The 21,292-nt window shown below is 41.9% G+C and overlaps 1 protein-coding gene across 4 annotated transcripts in view; it reads right to left on the reverse strand.

Annotated features, from left to right (window-relative positions):
- The window catches only part of ASPHD2 (aspartate beta-hydroxylase domain containing 2), a 163,455-nt gene that overhangs the window by 16,624 nt on the left and 125,539 nt on the right, over positions 1-21,292 (reverse strand). For all 4 annotated transcript variants that reach the window (XM_073629401.1, XM_073629393.1, XM_073629379.1 and 1 more), the window contains one exon: positions 8,928-10,063. In XM_073629401.1, the coding sequence (XP_073485502.1) occupies positions 8,928-9,879 (952 nt within the window). In that variant the 5' untranslated portion in view covers positions 9,880-10,063. The remainder of the gene's footprint in view (positions 1-8,927; positions 10,064-21,292) is intronic.

A 21,292-nucleotide genomic window follows, 5' to 3' on the forward strand; every position in this document is an offset into this window, starting at 1 on the left:
CAGGGTCAGTCAAATTACTAGAAATAGGTGTCTTTACTTCAGTCTCTGACATCCCTGGAGGGGAGGTCACAAATAAAAAACTGAGGGTATTGTAGTGCTGAAAAAGGACTGTCAGAGGCTTCAAAAATATTACTGGAAATGGTCAGAGACTGGGGACAGGCTAAATATGTAGTTTAAGGCTTGAGATGTGCAAAAAGGAGACTATTAGAGACTGGGGAAATGCAACACGGTACTGCTAGAGATTACAGCCCCTTTACAAATAAAGGTTACTGATTCTGCAGCTCAGCGGCCAGACAACACCCTAAGGGACCCAGTTTGTGAAACTGGGTTCTAGAGAGTCTATAGATCTTACTGCGATAACCTAAAACACAGGGTTTCACTTATCTCTTGTACCCTGACCCTATTCATCTCCCATACAGCACACTTCAGTAGACCCAGGAATGTGTCTTTTTAAAGGCATCTCATGTCAGTGCTGAGAAACATGTCAGTTAGGGCATGTTCTCACATGCAATAACCCTTGATGCTTCTCTGAAAAGCAATCCACAATGGGTCACTTTTTAGATGGTGGTTGACAGGTGACTGGGAAGCTATAGGTCGTATCCTCAGCACTGGGGTTTAATTTTTGCTGTAAGCAAAGCAAAGCTTGAGTGGCTGCCTATTCTTCAGGTGAGCAGTTGGGTAGGGCGATCAAAATGCAGCTCAATTTACTACTTTTACTACACCCTGACTCCAAATCTTAATCAACCACTTTTGTAAATAAGTGCTGTTGGCTTAAAGATACAACTTGATGCTGTTGCCTACATAGGGCCTCATTCACACTGGCACTGTCAAACCAACATCTATATTCATTTAGGGGACATTTCTAATCTAATGATTTGTCAGTGGCGGTATTCACACTGGTTGAGTACCTGCACAGTTTACCCGTGTTTGTAGAAAAAAGGATTCTCTTGTGTCCAGGATCCAAACAGAAACCCTAAAATGCACCTAACCATCTAAAACCGCCTTGAAGGTGTACATCTAATGGGGCGTACACACGGTCGGACTTTTCGTCTACAAAAGTCCAACGGACGCTGACGGACTAAAGCTGGCTGGTAATCCAATCGTGTGTGGGCTTCTCCGGACTTTCAGCAGACTTTTTCAGCCTCAAATCCGACGGACTTTAGATTTGAAACATGCTTCAAATCTTTACGTCGTAACTACGACGGATCCCGAAATCCGCTCGTCTGTGTGCTAGTCCGACGGACAAAAACCCACGCTAGGGCAGCTATTGGCTACTGGCTATGAACTTCCTTATTTTAGTCCGGTGTACGTCATCACGTACAAATCCGTCGGACTTTTGTGTGGTCATGTGTAGGCAAGTCCGTTCGTTAGAAAGTCTGCTGCAAGTCCGCCGAAAGTCCGCCGGAAGTCTGTCGGACAGGCTGTCGGACTTTTGTAGACGAAAAGTCCGACCGTGTGTACGCCCCATTACAAAGGAAAAAGCGATACAACTATGCATACTGTGCCTTCTAAATGTTAATGTGCACTGCATCCTGAAAATAAAAGTTTTTAAAAATGGCGATATTGGTATGTAGAAGCCAATCTAAACACCATTACAGCTGATCCAGTTTGCTGCTCTGTACAGGTGACAATAACCAGATAAACCATCATGTTCAGTTATGGCTGCTCTGTAAATAACAGGTATTCATTAAGAAAATGCTACAGTGCAAAAAACAAAAAAACCAAAAAAAAAACCAAAACAGCCTTAGCATGAAATATTCTAATGATCTTTGTGTCTGGCAGAGATCTAACAGACCTGACAGATGAAAAGCGATACCCAATTAACATACTGTATTGATCCAGCCAATGGCAAGGCTTTGCTGACAGCTTTTGATGATAAGTCAATGACAAAACTGGAGCATGCAACCCTATCCAAGCGCAGCCGGTGATGCAATTACATCATGTTGATCTGTATCTTTAACACTTAAATGAGTTATGGCTTGTTACATCAGAGCTGTAAGTATGCAAGTAAATACAGGAGGGTACACAAAATAGCAAAAAAAAAAAAAAAATCACATGCAAAGGGAACCTAACCATGAAAAAATTGCTGGCCATAATAGTTACAAAGTAGACCATATAATGTCAATTGCATGTATGCATCAACTAAGAGGTTAAGATAGCAGTTCAATACACACGTTTTCTAAAGAGTTAAAAAAAAAAAGCCAAATGCCCTGTCTAAACTAAAGGATCACTGGTCAAAAAAAAAAAGTCTAAACGATTTCATCACTTTAGGGTAGGGGTCATTTTACTTTTTCTGCGCTACAGTGGTGTAACCATTAATAACTTTTTCTACTCTAAAGGATAGCCGATTGTTCGTAAAACTTAAATTTCCACTTACTTTTGTTAGTAAGTAAAAATAAATAAATAAAAACACCACATTTTCACTTCAAACTTACCTTTGAAAAGCGCAAATTAACACAAATGTGCATAAATATGCAAAAAGAAAGGAAAGGATACATAAAATGTTCTTTGACACTGCTTTAAAAAAAAAATTGCAGTATAATTATATTATATTAGATGTAGGTTGGGCCAATGCTGGGACCCTCTTCCACAAAGACCTGACTTCCATGGCAGGTGAAAAGTGGGAGACGTTCTTCATAATACGGTTACCATGCTCCTAGTTTGTATTATCCAATTTGTGTTGGTTATTGAGCATCTTATCTGCTTCCTGACTGGAATGGAGACATGTAGAATACTTCCTGTATTTTCAAACTGGTGCCATCTGAACTAGATGTAATGGGCGTTTGCAGTTTGAACCCAGTTACATAATAAACTATGAAGCGGTGAAAGGTATTGCAAATGCTACTCTTCATCTATCTACCCATCTTTCACAGTAGGTTGCTGTTCTTGCACAGGGACCCTTGGGTGATTCTGTCCGCCAGTCCAGTGTAATGCTAAGCTTTGTGAAAGGGACTATTCCTGTATCTGGAACTGGCTTGGTTTAGAACTCATACTTTGGTTAAGACCGTTTAATTTTTTTCAGTTAGCTCGAAAGAACACAGAGCTTAGATTACTATTATTTATAATAAGCAGAGACGGTGTGGAAATAATAAAATGAGAGGTGGGTCACATTGACCATACATCCACTTGTCTTTGAAGGTGCTGGAACAAAGGTTATTGGTCACCCCCAGGCCATGACAAGTACCAATGCCAGCTTTCCAGCTTTTATTAAAGCCCATCTCTAGGCAAAATGTAACCAACCTAACCTAATTAGCATTTTTTTGTTTTGTTTTTACCTTGTGAAACATTTTATAAATGCCTACGTCCTTTGTTCAGGTCTGTTGCTATTTCTGGGTGTGGTAGCAGGTAATCCAGCGCTGCAGATGTGCCCACGCAGGCTGGTCTCCAGGCTCCTCTTTCAGTGATGTCATCACCTGCAGATTCTCTCCTGGCTCCTGGTACTGAACAGCCAGTAGTAGGTGTCATCATCACAAAGGCAATGATGTGTACACCAGAAGAAGGACCACACCTCCTGCACACAGAAGAGAGAAAACTCAGGTCCAGAAGGTCAGACGATTGGCAATTTAGGTGTCTAAAAGGGGCATTTGGATAGTTTTTTTATACCAGCAGTTAGAGAGGGTGGGGCAGTCTGGCGTTTAGCTCTAACAGTTAACTTTGTTTAATCAAATAGTTGTACTCTTTAGTAGATCAAAAACAGCCCCTTGCAGATTCATTTGACTGTTTTTTTGCTCCATATTTCAGTTGCGTTTAAAGATTTTTTTACCCAACACTTCATATTCCTGATATGTGCCTGCTGTACCATGTACTTGTATGAGAGAGTATCCTGTTCTCTTTGTATTTCTTCCTTTGAGTGAAATCCCTGGTATTCCTGCCAATCCTTCTGCTTCCTCTGTTTTCCTATCAAAAAACTGAGCACACTAAGCAGAACACACTGTGGTCAGTTCTCTAGCTGTGCTGGGAACTCAGTCTGCTCTCCTCCAATAACCAGACTTGCCCTGACATGCTTCCCACTGGGAAGTTCATGTACTGCTGCATCTCCTCCCCAGCTCATATGCAGCTGAGAACAGAGGGAATGTGCTCACTTATAAAAAAAAAAGGGGGGGGGGGGGTATTTATTTTTTTGTTTCTTTTTATTTTTTATATCTATACACAAATGTTTTGCCTTTCATTTCTATTTTAAACTGAATACGTTTTACAAGGCGAGGGTTTACAATCACTTTAACCTGTTGATTATGATATACAGTATTTAGCTCGTTTTCAATAAACTGAGGTGCTAGTGACAATTTCCATGCTGCAGAACAAGAGAGAGATTAACAGACTGACTGTTTAGTTACTGAATGGGAGTATGAAACAATAATTATGTTTAAGGGAATGTATAATACTTTTTTTTTGGATATACAGTATATACATATAGTTCAAATGCATATGAAAAATAAATAGCATGTTCCTGTCCTCAGGCCTAAATACTCCATGAACAGGAGCCCTGGGCTCAGTCAAGCGCTCCGATTTGTGATGAAGAACAGAGGGGGAATGGAAGAGCAGCACTTGCTATTGGTTATAGCAGGTTAGCAATTGGGACAACCTTTTTAAGAGATTGACATGCTGGTAATTTGTCTATAGGTAGCTGTACTGCATCTTTTCAATTTTTTTCTTTTTTATATACACATATAAGAAATGAGCCTGATGTAAATCTAATGTATAGTTTATAGTTATACATGCTCATAGGGACTGCATATTTACTAGTTACATATGCAGAATTTGATTGTCGCTATATAGTGCTACACCATGGTTGTTCTTTACTGCTCCTTCTCACAATTCAAGTCTACTTGTGTAACTGTAAAAGGACAAGTTCACAAGTATTAAAATTCATCTAGTCCTCCTCCCTAAGTCCCTCAGTACGTTAAACTAGGACACCACCCAGCACCCGATGGTCCTTACTTCTCTCCTCCAACAGCTGTGGCTTCTTGTACTGTCTACAGCCTGGCAAAAAATTTGTGCCAGACTGCCTGTGCCCCAATGTCTGATGAACTTGAATACGGACATTTTTCCCCATTGTACCAGTATTTCCCAATGAAGATTATGGGGTAATCATGTGCAGGACAGGGGGGCAATCCAGTACTAGACTTTTGCCAGTCAGTGTGTAGAAAGCACTGGAGGCTGTAGCCACCAGAGTAGGCAAGTAAGGATCTGTGGGGATCGGTTGCATGATTTAGTGTGCTGAGGGTGTCCATGTGAATTCTTGTAAAATCTGTGAACTTGTCTTTTAAGCAACTAGGCAGGTAAATTACTCTACTCCTTGTGCGATGGTGGTTAATTTTCTTTATATGGTGGGTCTCAAGTGCGGCCCTTGACATTACCAAATGGACACACATAAAATTCAGACAACAGGATATAGTTAGAGACATGATACAAGAGATGGTCATGCTGGGTCGACAACGTCATAAATGGGAGGGGTCATCCAGTGAAGTCATCGGGTGGCCTGCCCCTTAGTTTATTTAACAGTGGGTAGGCGGCAGAGCTGTCATTTGGCGGGAGCCAAGCGTCGGTGTGGGTCTGTTTTTTTTTTCCGCTCTCGTAGCCGGCCGGCGTTCATAGTGATTGATGTTGGATCTACTTAAGGGGACATTTTTTGGAGGTTTTTGAATAAAGTAATGTCACTGGGTTTTTTTTTACTTTGCACTTTTTTTTACCAAGTACCCCAAACTTATTTACCTGTTAAAGAGGACTTCCAGTTTGAATAAGTCACTCTCCTGCACCCCCACAACCACTGGGCCAGGGTTGTGGGGAAGAGGCCCTTGTCTCCATCAACATGGGGGCAAGGTGTTTTGAGGGGTTCGGGGAGGGGGCGCTCACCTCCCCATTTCCTGGCCTGCATGCTTCTATAAAGGTCTGGTATGAATTTGAGAGGGTACCCCACACCAAAATAAAAAACAAAAAATGGCATGGGGTCCTCTCTGAAATCCATATCAGCTCCGAAGGGCCTAGTAGGGATAGGGGGGAGGGGTTACGCTGCTTTTTTACATTTTATTTAACGAAGGCACTTCTTTTGTTCACATTCTGCTGTCAGTGAGAAATACCGCAGATGAGTCATGGTTGTTAAGGACGCGGCGGCTACCAGCTCATTAACAACTACCTAAAATTAAATACATTCCTTAACCATTGCATGCCTGGACCACTATTTATTTAACACATGCATTTTTTTTTATTTCTTTCATTTAGTGAATTGACTCGAATGTTGTTTTATGCAGTATTTACCAAGTGTTTTTACTTTGAGGTAAATACACCATAAAGGGTTAGTGAATTTACATTTTCAGCATTGCATGACAAGGATAGAACCAAAACAAGGAAAGTAAATCAAGACCATGACAGAATAAAAACAAAAAAAAGGTATGAGGAAATGGGTATAAAAACGATATAAAAAGTGAAGTGTCAGCCTATTTGGATGTAAAAAGTTTCTCTACTGACATATTATCCTATACTCAGGAGTTCCATGTGTAAAAAGGCAAAAAAAAATAACATTATTTAAATGGGTAATTTTCCATTCTCCAAAAGAATTTTTGGAAGCCTGTAACCAAACATAGCATATGTTATTCAACAGGCATGACACCAAGGTCTTTTAAGGCTGGGGCAGGTTCACCATATACGTCAAGGTTTCTTCATCCCTACACCCTGTGATAGACTTTGACAGATACCATGACGCCGGTTTTAATGGTCTTTACTGTATTAATCACCATCTTTAAAATACTTTATGTGGTGTTTCTACAGTTAAGACATTTATACTAGATCTGTAGTCTGCTAAATAGTTTTCCAATCTTCAAATTTTATTCCAAGCCCCTCTTTCCAGTAACTACTGTACGAGGATTTATTTTTAACTTGCTTTGGAACAAAGGCCCATTCTAAGAACTTCCACGCTGAAAACTTTCATATTGTACAATCCTAATCTCTACACAGAGCAGAGAAATTTCTCATTTACATCATCCAAAGGCTGGCTGGGAAGCCTTCACTGCTCAACAAGATTTAAAAAAGCTAATAACTCCTAAGTCTCCTGTAAGAATGTGCCCAAGTATTATTACATTTCATTCTGGATCTACTTTTCTGGCTCAAAGTTAAAAAACTTTTGTGAACTGTGTATATTATCAGAAAGGGAAATATGAATAACAGATTATCTGATTTTATTGTTAAGCAAGATTCTTAAACCTTAAAGACTGATGATTTCAGTGTGTGGAGGTGTGCAGTTAGGGCTGAAATAATATTGTTTGAGGGTTTTAAAATCAAATATTCTAAATCGTTCACAATGTGGCAATAGAGCAGGAGTACACTAAAGTATAAGTAAATCTTAACAATGAATATCCATTATTTTCTCTCTTTGGTCTGTTAAATAGGGTTTTGTTATATCAGGTAAAGTGCAAATAAAAAAAAAAAAAACATTTGGTAAACCTGCCAGAAACGCAGTGATGTCCTATGTTATGTGTCCTAGGTTTTGAAGTCTGGTCAAAACTTGACTAAGCCTAAACCTACTCCAACTTCAATTCTAAGCCTAAACCTACTCCAACCCCCATTCTATGACTAAACCTACTCCCACCCCTATTCTAAGCCCTATACTAACTAGTCTGTAAAGGAAAAATGTGTATACTTCGACCTAATCTATGGGCACTCCAGTTCGGTTAGAGGATTGCCTCCCAGTGCCGGCTTCAGGGGAGAGGAGGGACAGTGGACAACAGATGACCCAGAGTATTTCTATGGGTGACCTCACCACCCAGTCTCTTCAGCCATTGTCACTGCTTTCTCCTCTTTCTGGAAGCCGGCCACTGGGGAGATTATATGGCCGGACCAGAGTATCCTTAGATTAGGTAAGTACACATATCTTTCCTTTACAGGGTAATTAGTATAGGGCTTAGAAAGTGGGTGGGAATAGACTTAAAGTGATTTTAAAAGACAATTTTATTTAAAAAAAAAACATGTCATACTTACCTGCTCTATGCAGCGGTTTTGCAGCCCCGATCCTCCTCTTTTTGAGTCCCCCGCTGGCACTCCTGGCCCCTATCTCCTGCACCCACACCGAGCAGCTTGCAATGGGGGCAACCAAGCAGCTTGCTCCCGAGCCGCTGCTGTGCATGTCCATTCACACACAGAGCCGTGGCTTGGCCTGCTCCCTCTCTTCTCACTGGCTCACTGTCTGTGAATGTCAGCAGCGGGAGCAGCAGGCAATGGCTTCCGCTGCTGTCTCCGCCAATGAGGAGGGAGAGTCCCTGGAGAGCCACAGCTCTCAAGCACATCGCTGAATCACAACGGGGCTCAGATAAGTATTAGGGGGGCTGCTTCACAGAGAAGGTTTTTTTTATGTTCATGCATAGAATGGATGAAGGTTAAAAAAACCTTCAGCCTGAAGTCTTAATACACTTCCTGTGACAATGTTGCTTCTCCATAGATACAGTAAAGTGAGAGAGCTTTGTCACTGTAGGACAGGAAGTGTGTTACTGGTAGACTCACCAGGTAAAAAACAGGAGAAAAAAAAAAAAAAAAAAACTGAAAAAGAAAACTAATTTTTTAACTACTGTACATCTAAAAGACTGGTAAACTACAATACATACAATTTTTGTTCTCAGATTTAGATACTCTTTAAAGGATATTCTTCATTGCCCATGATTTGAACCTTAGTGATCTTGTGTTTGCTACCTATAAAATTTACAGTCTCTAAGCTGTATTAAAATTGCTACAGAAATATACCTTGCATTGCAAGCTTCTCTGCAGTTATACTTCAGTTTTGACATGAATGACCTACGCTCCAAAACTGAAGTGAGTTGCAAATAGTCAACCACCATAATATATTAATAAAAATAACCCTCACCATCAGCAGTAGCATAAAGATTTTTTTTTGGTTCTTCAAATATTAAAGAAATTAAGGAATGTGGAGTGAAAATGCATACCTAAATGGCATCTTATTCTGATGTTGGTGGGCCCGTAATGCTCTGTTATGACTGTTCCCGGGGTAAGCACAGATATACAAGCATTCCCAAACACATTGTTGCCAATGAAGGTACGAAGACATCCAAGCAAGCGATACGTCCGTGGGCATTTCTTGCAATTGGCAGGAATGCACACACCTTGATTGACTAAATAAAATGTGAACCATTCCCCAGTTGGAGTACTGTTTAATTTCCAACCTTGAGGCATGCCGCAGTTTGAAAAGGCTTTGTAGATGACTTCAAATTCACTGAGGATGGTGGCAAAGTTCTGTTCTAGCAGCTCCACATCATGCTTTTGAGCATCCCGCGCAAAATAGGGCATGGTTGGTAAATCAGGAAGGAAGAAAAGCTCTGGCTTTTGTATAGATGGCCTGTCGTTTAAATAACGACCTTGTTCGCGGATGCCTTTGTGAATTCTGCCCATGCCAGACCAGGAGTACCTTTTGGCATATTCCTGCAGATTATGATAGAGTTTTTGGTTCAGTCCTTCATTATGGGTACAACGTACACACTCACGTGAGTGGCAATAAGCAAACCCATTCTGCAAGCCTTTGGCTTCTGAACTTTGAATGAGTAAATTCACAGTGGCAAAGGGAGAACGGGGTTGGTCCTTACCAACTCGGTAACAATACCATGCAAACAACAATAAGAGGCAGACAACGGTAGTTAGGGCGAAGGTATTGCAGTCACGCACAGCTTGGATGCACCCAGCAATCAGGTCACGAAGTCCTCTTAGTAAACAGGTCCAGTCAGTCAACCACTCTGCAGACATTTTTGTCCAGCCGCTGTCTGGTTTATAAGACGATGCAATGCAACAAGGAGTGGAAGTTCTAGAAGGAGCCCACACCATGCGGGTTAATATGGATGAATTGGTGAACAAGACAACATGACTCTGCCTGTTCCCTTTAGACATCTAAGCAATCTATTAGTAGCTAGGGGTTGTTTGGTGCTGAAATCTAGAAGCACATAGACACACATAGGACCATACTGATTTCCGTGGTCTGGTTTTGTACAGTACGTAGCAATGTGTCATCACTGGTTTTACGGCTATCCACTGAGGCGAGGTCATTCTGAAGAAGACAGCAGGCGGTCTATATCTGTTGAAAAAAGGAACAAAAAATTAGAATTTTTTTTTGTATATGCTCTAAAAATGTAAATGTATTTAAAAAGCAAATTCAACATGATTAATAGCATGGGGCTATGTGAAACAAAAACCTCTTTCCTCTTACACATTTTATCCATTCGACTCATGAGTATGCTCAGTGTTTGGGTCTGCTGCCAGCTGCATAGGCCCTGTCACTGTGAAAATGCTTGTAAAATGAGCACAGGGTTTGCATGTATGCAGAGTGCAGGATTCTAGGGTATTTCTTATGAGCAGAGAAAACAATTTTTACAGTTTTCTCTGTATTTTGGTATTCCTGGATTGGACTCCTTAGTTTGGAGAATTTGGAGTGCTTTGGGAGGGAATAAATCTCCAACCCAGTTTCCAGGTTTTTCAAAAGGCCAGCAGGCTGAGTGTGCACAGTCATTATAATAATTGGCTTGGGCATAGTTCGGAGCTCCTATTTGGAGACAGATATGTGTTCCTGAGCACAGAGGTGCTCTACTCTAGAGATAGCACTCCATTCTGGAGGAAAGATTCCATGTCTGTAGGACTAGGAGGGTTGAGGCAGCTAAGCGAATCTGGAGGTCTGGGAGAGGTGGGACGACTAGGAGAGTCCAGGGGACTGAGAGAATCTAAGTCTCGGAGGAGTAAGAGGGCCCAGGATGCTAGGAGATCCTTTATTCAGAGGCCAGGGTTGGGCCCATACAGCAGGGAGCTGTAACTACAGACTGAGTAAGCAAGGAAAGCCTCGAAAGCCAGGAGAGCTAGGTAAGATGGACTGAGGGACCAGTGACAAGAGCAGCGGTGCTGCTGAAGAAAGCCAGGTGGCGTGGTATTTTTTGTTACTTGTTTTGCTGGTAAAAATCTCCTGCGTGGGCAACCGCTTTGTGAACTTTTCCATTTGCAATAAAAGTGGTAAGCCTTAAAACCCCAGTTCGGCCTGGACTTGGCCTTACTACAAAATTCTATTACCACTGAGCTAAACGGCTCCCATATCACACCCCAGAAAGCTGAACGCCAGTCAAAATGCTACTACCGCTAAGCTAAATATGTCCCATATTACACCCTAGAAAGCTGAATATTAGTCGAACTGCTAAATACAAAGATGGTTACATAAGTATACAAGAGCCATTTTACCTGCCAAAGAATCTGTTATTTCTGTCCATACTGCTCTATTGCTTACAAAGCACTGCTCTATCTTGCAGAGCCGGAGACCTGATTTTTCTACACTGCAGTTAAGGAATATGTGATATCCCAACATTTTCTGTTCCTGATATGTGTCTCCTGTACCATGTACTTGTATGAAAAAGTATCCTGTTCCCTTTGTATTGCTCCCTATGTGTGAAATACCTGGTGATCCTGCCAGTCCCTCTGCTTTCCTATTTCAAACTGATCACACTAGGCACGAGAGAACAACCATCTTAGCCTGGTCTGTTTTCTGGCTGTGGTGGGAGTACAGCCTGCCTGTCCTCCAATAGCCAAGACTTGTGCTGGCACCCCCCCCCCCCGACCCCCCCCCCCCCAGCCATTCACTATGAAGACGGAGGACAGAAGACTGCTCTTTTTCCACCCCTAGATCTCCAAGATGCTTATGAAACTGAGAACAGAGATTATGCGATCACCTTAAAAAAAAAAAAAAAAAAAAAAAAAAAAGTTTTTTTTTTTTATAGACACACAAGTTTTGACTTGAACTTGTATTTATAACTGAGTGGGTTGTTTTACAATGTAAGGGTTCATATATATTTCAAATATCCCAGCCTGTGACTGGTAGTGAAATTAGCAGCAAACTGAAGAGCTTATCTATGTCACTCTGCTCTCCATGTCCCTTGTTAGCTAATGATAACTGCAGCACAACTGATTGGCTCCTTGTGCTGCATCTCCTCTCCACATCTGAGCTTGGCTGTAATGGGACAGGAGAGTCTTACCCCAGCTCAAATACAGGTATGTACACTGCTTTCATGAAAAAATGCCTTTAATTAGGTCATAGCAAATACAGAACAAAGTGTATTGTGTGTCTTTTAGAACTGCCTAGAGCTTCAATTTTGCAGTGCACACAAACTCCTATTTCAGTTCTTGGACAGATGATGGTGGTTGTAACTTCTCAACAACTCATATACTGTACATCCAAGACTCCTAAAACAAGATCTTTGCACATAAATTCTTTGGTCCACCCACCTGCCACAAACATTATGAAGAATTTCAATTATTTTATATTGATACTCCACAGCAGGGGCAGACAAACTAGACAGGGAACACTTGCCAATGAAGGCTTTAAGAAAATAATAAAATGTAACGGTTACGGCAGCATCTTTATTGTAAAAATGATAAACACACCAGATTCTATACCACATAAATACATGAGAATAATAATTGACAATAAAATCAAATTAGTTTGCATTATTCTACAATCAATCAAATAGAGAATGAAGACAACTATCTTACAGTCTAGATTTTATTCATAGGCCCTCCAAAAAAATGTGGATTTAGGAAATACAAAAAAATAAGCACTCACACACACCAGTGGGGAATAAATATCATGTTTACAAGCAACCATTACACTGTGATGGCACATTTTGCTTGAAAGCTGATCTCTACCTTGTAGCTGGACTGATGAGTATTTTCTAATCAACAGAAATGTTGGACGTAAACCAATATTTCTGCATCTCTAATACACATCATAGGAAAAAATATATATCACATTACTATGCAAGCCAAGCCTCCCAGGCATTTGTATGCATGATAATTAGTGCACATTGCATTATTAACAACCAATTCCTTAGTAGAATTACAGACATCTACATCTCATACATCACACTTTAACTGCCTCTAAAATGTACCAGCAATTAAATGAATAAATGCCCAAAAAACAAGGCTGAGCAGAATGCAATGGAATAATGGAAGTTGAAACTGACAAAATAATAAAAGTTTGGTTGCCAGTGATTTTATGTTTAAGTTGTTTATATGTATAGTTTGCAATTGCAAAATTTCTGGGGAAAAAAAGTGAACCCTTGAGAGCCCATTCACACAGGGGCAACACGACTTCCAGCGCAACTTTGGGAGGCGACTTGGACACGACTTGAGTATGAATCACAGTACGACTTGGGGCAACTTACAACACAACTTCAAGTCGCCTCCAGGACAGGGAACTTTACAAGTGGCCAATCAGAGCTTATCAGCTGTGTGTGAGAAGGAGGGGGCTGGCTGTTTAGTGGAGGAAATTACTTTCTGTTTCCTTTCTGCTTCCTGTAAAGTTGCCTCAGTATGAACAGTGATCAGACTTGGAAGCAACTTCCATTGAAATCAATGGGTACAAGTTGCCTTCAAGTCGGATTGAAGTAGTACAGGAACCTTTTCTGAAGTCGGAGCGACTGCAGTAGTGTGCATTAAGACAGATCCATTCACTTACATTGATTTTTTCATGTAGCGCGACTTGAGGCGACTTGGGGCGACTTGAAGTCGGATCCAAGTTGCCCCTGTGTGAATGGGCTCTGAGAGATCATTAGCACTTTCCCATAAATTCCCAAAATGTAACTGGATTTTTTTTTATTTTACAGCAAGGGTGACAATGGCACCACGATGACATACAAAAGGACCACAAGAGGAAGAACAAAGAAGAAAACCTACAGTGACATGAAGTGAAGTAAAAATGAATCTGTTTATAGACAGATGCAAAGCGGTCATGACCTTCTTTACATAAAGGATCAGGTATAATCCTCTCAAACAGATCGCACAGCATCTACACTAAACTACACTGGACTTCACAAGACATGCATTGAAGATGGACATACAGACATCACAAAACGTATATGTTCGTTGTGAATCTGTAAAATCTCCTCACAGCGTCCTCTCATTCAGTTTGGTGTAACAAGGTAAATTGTCCCCCCCCCCCCCAAAAAAACAAAACAAAACCCCCAGCACACACCGTTATGGGAGAGTATGTCAACTGTGGCTTTACTTTCTCAATCTTTATCGTTATCTAGTGTGAATGAATTATTTTTTCTATTGTCGATATTTGGGGAAACTACAGATACATGGCTGATGAACAAACGTGGGGAAAATTAAATAGAACTTGCTCTATAAAGGGCTGCATTTAGCCATCCTGCTGCCCTAGGCCTAACTGAATACTGAAGCTCTACCCTTTTGTCCTGAATTAATTTTAGAAAAAAATAATTTCTGGACTTTGCAAATGTAGAGATCAAGTATACAATTTAACTTATCTTAATTACAGAGCCTTGAAAAAGTATTCACACCCCTTGAAATGTTCCACATTTTGTCATGTTACACCCAAAAACGTAAATATATTATATTGGGATTTTATGTTACATACCAACACAAAGTGGCTCATAATTGTGAAGTGGAAAGAAAAATGATAAATGGTTTACAATTTTTTTTTTACAAATAAATGTCTGAAAAGTGTGGCGTGCATTTGTATTCAGCCCCCTTTACTCTCATACCCTCAACTATAATCTAGCGGGACCAATTGCCCTCAGAATTCCCCCAATTAGTAAATAGAGTCCACCTTAGTGTAATTTAATCTCAGTATAAATACAGCTGTTTTGTGAAGACCTCTGAGGTTTGTTAGAGAACCTAAGTGAACAAATAGCATCATGAAGGTCAAGGAACACACCAGACAGGTCAGGGATAAAGTTGGAGAAGTTTAAAGCAGGGTTAGGTTATAAAAAAAATATCCAAAGCTTTGAACATCTCACGGAGCACTGTTCAATCCATCATCTGAAAATAGAAAGAGTATGGCACAACTGCAAACCTACCAAGACATGGCCGTCCACCTAAACTGACAGATCGGGCAAGGAGAGCATTAATCAGAGAAGCAGCCAAGAGGCCCATGGTAACTCTGGAGGAGCTTCAAAGATCCACAGCTCAGGTGGGAGAATCTGTCCACAGGACAACTATTAGTCGTGCACTCCACAAATCTGGCCTTTGTGGAAGAGTGGCAAAAAGAAAGCCATTGTTGAAAGAAAGCCATAAGTCCCGTTTGCAGTTTGCAAGAAGCCATGTGGGGGACAGCAAACATCTGGAAGAAGGTGCTCTGGTCACAATTGCACTATTTGGCCTAAAAGCAAAATGCGTGGCAGAAAACTTACACTGCACATCACCCTGAACACATCATCCCCACTGTGAAACATGGTGGTGGCATCATCATGTTGTGGGGATGCTTTTCTTCAGTAGGGACAGTGAAGCTGGTCAGAGTTGACGAGAAGATGGATGGAGCCAAATACAGGGCAATCTTAGAAGAAAACCTGTTATGCCGTGTACACACAAGCAGAATGTCTGACAGAAAAAGTCAGACGGGAGCTTTTCATTGTATATTCCGATCGTGTGTATGCCCCATCGGACTTTTTACTTTGAAAATTCTGATGGACCTAGAAAGAGAACATGTTCCAAATTTTTCTGGTTCCAATACCTATCGGGAAAACCGCTTGTCTGTATGCTGTTCCGACGTACCAAAAATGACGCATGCTCTAAGGCAAGTATGAGACAGAAGCTATTGGCTACTTGCTATTGAACTTCCGTTTTCTAGTCCCGTCCTACGTGTTGTACGTCACCGCGTTCTGGACGGTCGGAATTTGGTGTGACCATGTGTATGCAAGACAGCTTGAGCAGAATTCCGTCGGAACTCTGTTGGAAAAACCTTCAGAGTTTATTCCAACGGGAAAACTGGTCGTGTGTACAGGGCATTAGAGTCCGCAAAAGACTTGAGACTGGGCTGGAGTTTCACCTTCCAGCAGGACAACGACCCTAAACATACAGCCAGAGCTACAATGGAATGGCTTAGATCAAAGCATATTCATGTGTAAAGCGTTATTCACACTGGGGCAGGCGGGGATTGACGGTAAAATGCTGCTAGTTTTAGCGGCGCTTTACCATCGTTTTAGCGGCACTATTCAGCCACTAGCGGGGCGGTTTTAACCCCCGCTAGCTGCCGAATAAAGGGTTAAATGCACCAGTGTAGCGCCGCCCATGCATTTCAATAGGCAGGAGCGGTGTATACTCTGCTCCTCCACTTCCCCCCCCAAGATGTTGCTTGCAGGACTTTTTTTAATGCCCTGCCAGTGCAGCGCCCCAGTATGAAAGCACTCTGGCTTTCACAATGGGACTGCAGGGGAGGCGTTTTTCAGGCGCTATTTTTAGCCCAAAAGAGCCTGAAAAACGTCCCAGTGTGAAAGGGGTCCTTAGAATGGCCCAGCCAAAGTCCAGACCTAAATCCAACTGAGAATCTGTAGCAAGACTTGAAAATTGCTGTTCACAGACTCTCTCCATCCAATCTGACAGAGCTTGAGCTATTTTGCAAAGAATGGGCAAAAATGTCACTCTCTAGATGTGCAAAGCTGGTAGAGACATCCCCAAAAAGACTTGTAGCTGTAATTGCAGCCAAAGGTGGTTCTACAAAGTATTGACTCCGGGGGGCTGAATGCAAATGCATGCCTCACTTTTCAGATATTTATTTGTAAAAAATGTTGAAAACCATTTATCATTTTCCTTTCATTTCACAATTATGTGCCACTTTGTGTTGGTCTATCACATAAAATCCCAATAAAATACATTTACATTTTTGGTTGTAACATTACAAAATGTGGAAAATTGAATGAATATTCAATATGAAAATTGAATGGGTATGAATACTTTTACAAGGCACTGTAAAAGGTGGCTCCCAGTGCCGCCGATACTGTGACTCCTTTGGTGTGTCAAATAGCATGTCCCCCTGCTGGATGCTGTGGTTCCTCCTGCTGACCCTTGGTCGCCGCAGAACACAGTAGTGACATGCAGTATCTCACAAAAGTGAGTACACCCCTCACATTTTTGGAAATATTTTATTATATCTTTTCATGTGACAATACTGAAGAAATGACACTTTGCTACAATGTAAAGTAGTGAGTGTACAGATTGTATAACAGTGTATACTTGCTTTCCCCTCAAAATAACTCAACACACAGCCATTAATGTCTAAACCGCTGGCAACAAAAGTGAGTACACCCCAAGTGAAAATCTCCAAATTGGGCCCAATTAGCCATTTTCCCTCTCCGGAGTCATGTGAATCATAAGTGTTACAAGGTCTCAGGTGTGAATGAGGAGCAGGTGCGTTAAATTTGGTGTTATCACTCTCAATTTCTCATACTGGTCACTGGAAGTTCAACATGGCACCTCATGGCAAAGAACTCTCTGAGGATCTGAAAAAATAATTGTTGCTCTACATAACGATGGCCTAGGTTAAAAGAAGATTGCCAAGACCCTGAAACTGAGCTGCAGCACGGTGGCCAAGATCATACAGCGGTTTAACATGACAGGTTCCACTCAGAACAGGCCTCAACATGATCGACCAAAGAAGTTGAGTGCACGTGCTCAATGTCATATCCAGAGGTTGTCTTTGGGAAATAGACGTATGAGTGCTGCCAGCATTGCTGCAGAGGTTGAAGGGGTGGGGTCATCCTGTCAGTGCTCAGACCATACGCCAAACACTCAAACTGGCCTGCATGGCTGTCGTCCCAGAAGGAAGCCTCTTCTAAAGATGATGCACAAGAAACACTGCAAACAGTTTGCTGAAGACAAGCAGACTAAGGACATGGATTACTGGAACCATGTCCTGTGGTCTGATGAGACCAAGATAAACTTATTTGGGTCAGATGGTGTCAAGCGTGTGTGGCGGCAACCAGGTGAGGAGTACAAAAGACAATTGTGTCTTGCCTACAGTCAAGCATGGTGGTGGGAGTGTCATGGTCTGGGGCTGCATGAGTGCTGTCAGCACGGAGGAGTTACAGTTCATTGAAGAAACCATCAATGCCAACATGTACTGTGACATACTGAAGCAGCGCATGATCCTCTTCCTTAGGAGACTGGGCCGCAGGGCAGTATTCCAACAAAACAACCCCAAACACACCTCCAAGATGACCTTGCTAAAGGGTAAAGGTGATGGACTGAACAAGCATGTCTCCAGACCTAAACCCTATTGAGCATCTGTGGGGCATCCTCATATAGAAGGGGGAGATGCGCAAGGTCTGTAACATCCACCAGCTCCGTGATGTCGTCATGGAGGAGTGGAAGAGGACTCCAGTGGAAACCTGTGAAGCTCTGGTGAACTCTATGCCCAAGAGGGTTAAGGCAGTGCTGGAAAATAATGGTGGCCACACAAAATATTGACACTTTGGGCCCAATTTGGACATTTTCACTTAGGGGTGTACTCACTTTTTTGCCAGCAGTTTAGACATTAATGGCTGTGTGTTGAGTTATTTTGAAAGAAAGCAGACCGTCGGCCGAAGAAGAGGATACCAGAGTTAAGCCAGCTAGATGCTGCCATAACAACGATATTCCTCTTCATACTTAGGACGTATATCGGCGTGCAATGGTCCGTAAGTGGTTAGAGACGCTCTCCTGTGTTCCTGTTAAAGACTTACTTGGCTGACATTCCTTCTGGCTCTTGATCCTGCTTGCTGTTCTACTACGCTCATCTCTGGCTCCCTGACGTTTTGGCTTGTCTGACTATCCGTTCCGATTCCTGAACTCTGGCTATGTTTTGACTACGTTTACTCTGTATACCTTTTTTATTATTATTAAACAAGTGTGATTTAACTGTACTTCTGTCTCAGTCTGATTCATGGTTTCTGACAGTTCTTTGCCATGAGGTGCAATGTCAAACTTCCAGTGACCAGTATGAGAGAGTGAGAACGATATCAACACTATTTAACACTAACGAGTCCCATGACACCGGGGAGGGAAAATGGCTAATTGGGCCCAATTTGGACATTTTCACTTAGGGGTGTACTCACTTTTCTTGCCTGCGGTTTAGACATTAATGGCTGTGTGTTGAGTTATTTTGAGGGGACAGCAAATTTACACTGTTATACAAGCTGTACACTCACTACTTTACATTGTAGCAAAGTGTCATTTCTTCAGTGTTGTCACATGAAAAGATATAATAAAATATATACAAAAATGTGGAGGGGTGTACTCACTTTTGCGAGATACTGTATGGTCATTAGGAGGAACCACAGCAGCCAGCAGGGAACATACCAATCCAAACACCTGGAAGTGTGGGATATTGGCACACAGAGCTCTGCATGTGCACAATGTTTCTACAAACCAGGAAGCCACTGGACATGTTAAAGCGGGGTTCCACTCAAATTTTTAACTTAATCTTACCCCCTTCAGTTAAATTGCATAGATGTTCAAATGTCGCACGAAATTTTTTTTTATCGCTGTAATTACCTTTATATTGTACTTTTTTGTGGCACTTCCTGTCTCTCCTCCCATGGGAGTAGGCGTGTTTATTGCCTTTCCCCGGCACCGCACTGTCTCCTGGGAGCTTAGTGTCAGGCTTCCCAAGATTCAGTGTGGAAACAATGATCATGCATGTGAACAAGCTGTGAATGAACAGCATTCACCGTATCCCGGAAATCAATGCTTGTGGGCTTCACATGCCCACAAGCAAGATGGAAACAGCCGGCATCACATTTTTTAAGTTATTCTTCAGTACGAAAACAGACAGAGGCGGAAATATTACACCCCAGCTGTGAGTACTATTTTGTGATTAGCAAAGTGTCTCAATGACCTAAAAAAAAGAAAAAAAAAAAAAAAAAAAAAGAAGATTGGTTGCCGGACTCCCGCTTTAAGTATAACATGCTTCTTTCACAGGCTTATACTCCTTGGGTCCCCTCTTCTGCTTACAGAGAGACTGTTTCTAAAGATCTGACACTTCCTAAAGCTTGCCCATCCCTTCTTGCCTACTGAATATTCCTATTGGCCAGTAAGGAAGCCCAATGCAGTTATGGTCCAAAATATGATTGGATGTAGTGACAAGCTCTTATACGGAAGTGTCAAAGATTTGCTTATCAGAACGACCAGGTATCTGGTCTTATCTGCAGGCTTTTTGAAGCTGCTGTAGGTATGTCTACGTGGCACTTTACACCTGCAACAGTTTTTCATTATGCTTCTAGAGACAGAGGAGCTTTGAAATTTTTAGTGTAGTGCTGACCCCTAAGCTTAATGTACACGGGACATTTTTTACAACCTTTCCTGAACGATTTAACGTGACAGATAATAACCCATGTTTAAAATGTCTGTTTTGCTGCGTTTACATGCCGTATTTAGCGGCGGTTCACTGCGTTTTGCCGCATTTGCGTTTAGAAGCATTTAAAAAAAAAAAAAAAAATTTTTTTTTAAAATAGCCAAAAATGAAATACGCATGTAAACGAAACACAGCTAAAAAGCCAGTTACCGCGTTTGACGCTTGAAATGTCTCTAAACTCAGCGTCTGAACTAATTTTTTTGCTTTCCAAAAAGGCCTCTAAACTCAACTGCCTAGAAACGACCCTGTGTACATGTATTGATAAGATAACATAGAAGGAGAGTTCAGGAGCAGCTGAAAAAAATGCCCAACTGCTCCTAAAAGTCCGTTTAGCAGCAGCAGTGTACATGAGGCCTAATGCAGCCAGGCACACAACTCAGACAGTCTCACAACTCAGTGACCAGACAGGGAATGCCTTTTTAGGCTTTAAAAAAAGGATTTTTTAAAAATTTTTTATTCATACTTACCTAGGTGGATGCAGCATCAGTCTGATGCTGCATCTGTCCTCTGGCGCCTCTACACTGAGAGCCAATCGATCGAGCACCGCCGATCGCTCAGTTCCTAGAGCAGAGAGCTGGTAGCTGTCAGTTACAGCTGTCTGTTCTGTGCCTTCCTCGCTCACTGGAGCGCTGAAGTGCTGAGCTGTGGAGGGGGCAAGAGCATCAGGCTCAGGCTTTCAGTGGCTCGCTGAGAGCCTGAGCCGGGTGTCGGTCCAGGGATCTAGGCGGACTCCGACTCCATAGCTGCGATAACGTGGAGTCTGGATCATCTGTGATGTCAGCAACGGGTCACAGGAGTGCCGAACGAACTGCACTCCTGTGATCCACAGGAGAAGTACAGCCAAATGAGCTTTGGCTGTACTTCTCCTTTAATGCTCATTGAACTTGGTTAGGATGCAGGAGGGGCTTTGGGATACTCTGAACTTAGTGCACAAAGAAACCAGGACACTTTTTGCCTCGTTTACACTCTTCGATATAATTCCCCTCTTGGCAGGCAATAGAACAAGCAACCCTGGAAGTCCAAGAAATGTAAAAAGGTCCCAATTCAGCAGCACTGGAGCAGATGCTCAAAGGTTTAGAGCAGTGAACAGTCACTAGGATCCTACACTCAGGCCTATACTCACGATATCCCTGTATTCTTGGA

This window comes from Aquarana catesbeiana, linkage group LG01, assembly GCF_042186555.1.
Source record: "Aquarana catesbeiana isolate 2022-GZ linkage group LG01, ASM4218655v1, whole genome shotgun sequence".
NCBI classification, from domain to species: domain Eukaryota; kingdom Metazoa; phylum Chordata; class Amphibia; order Anura; family Ranidae; genus Aquarana; species Aquarana catesbeiana.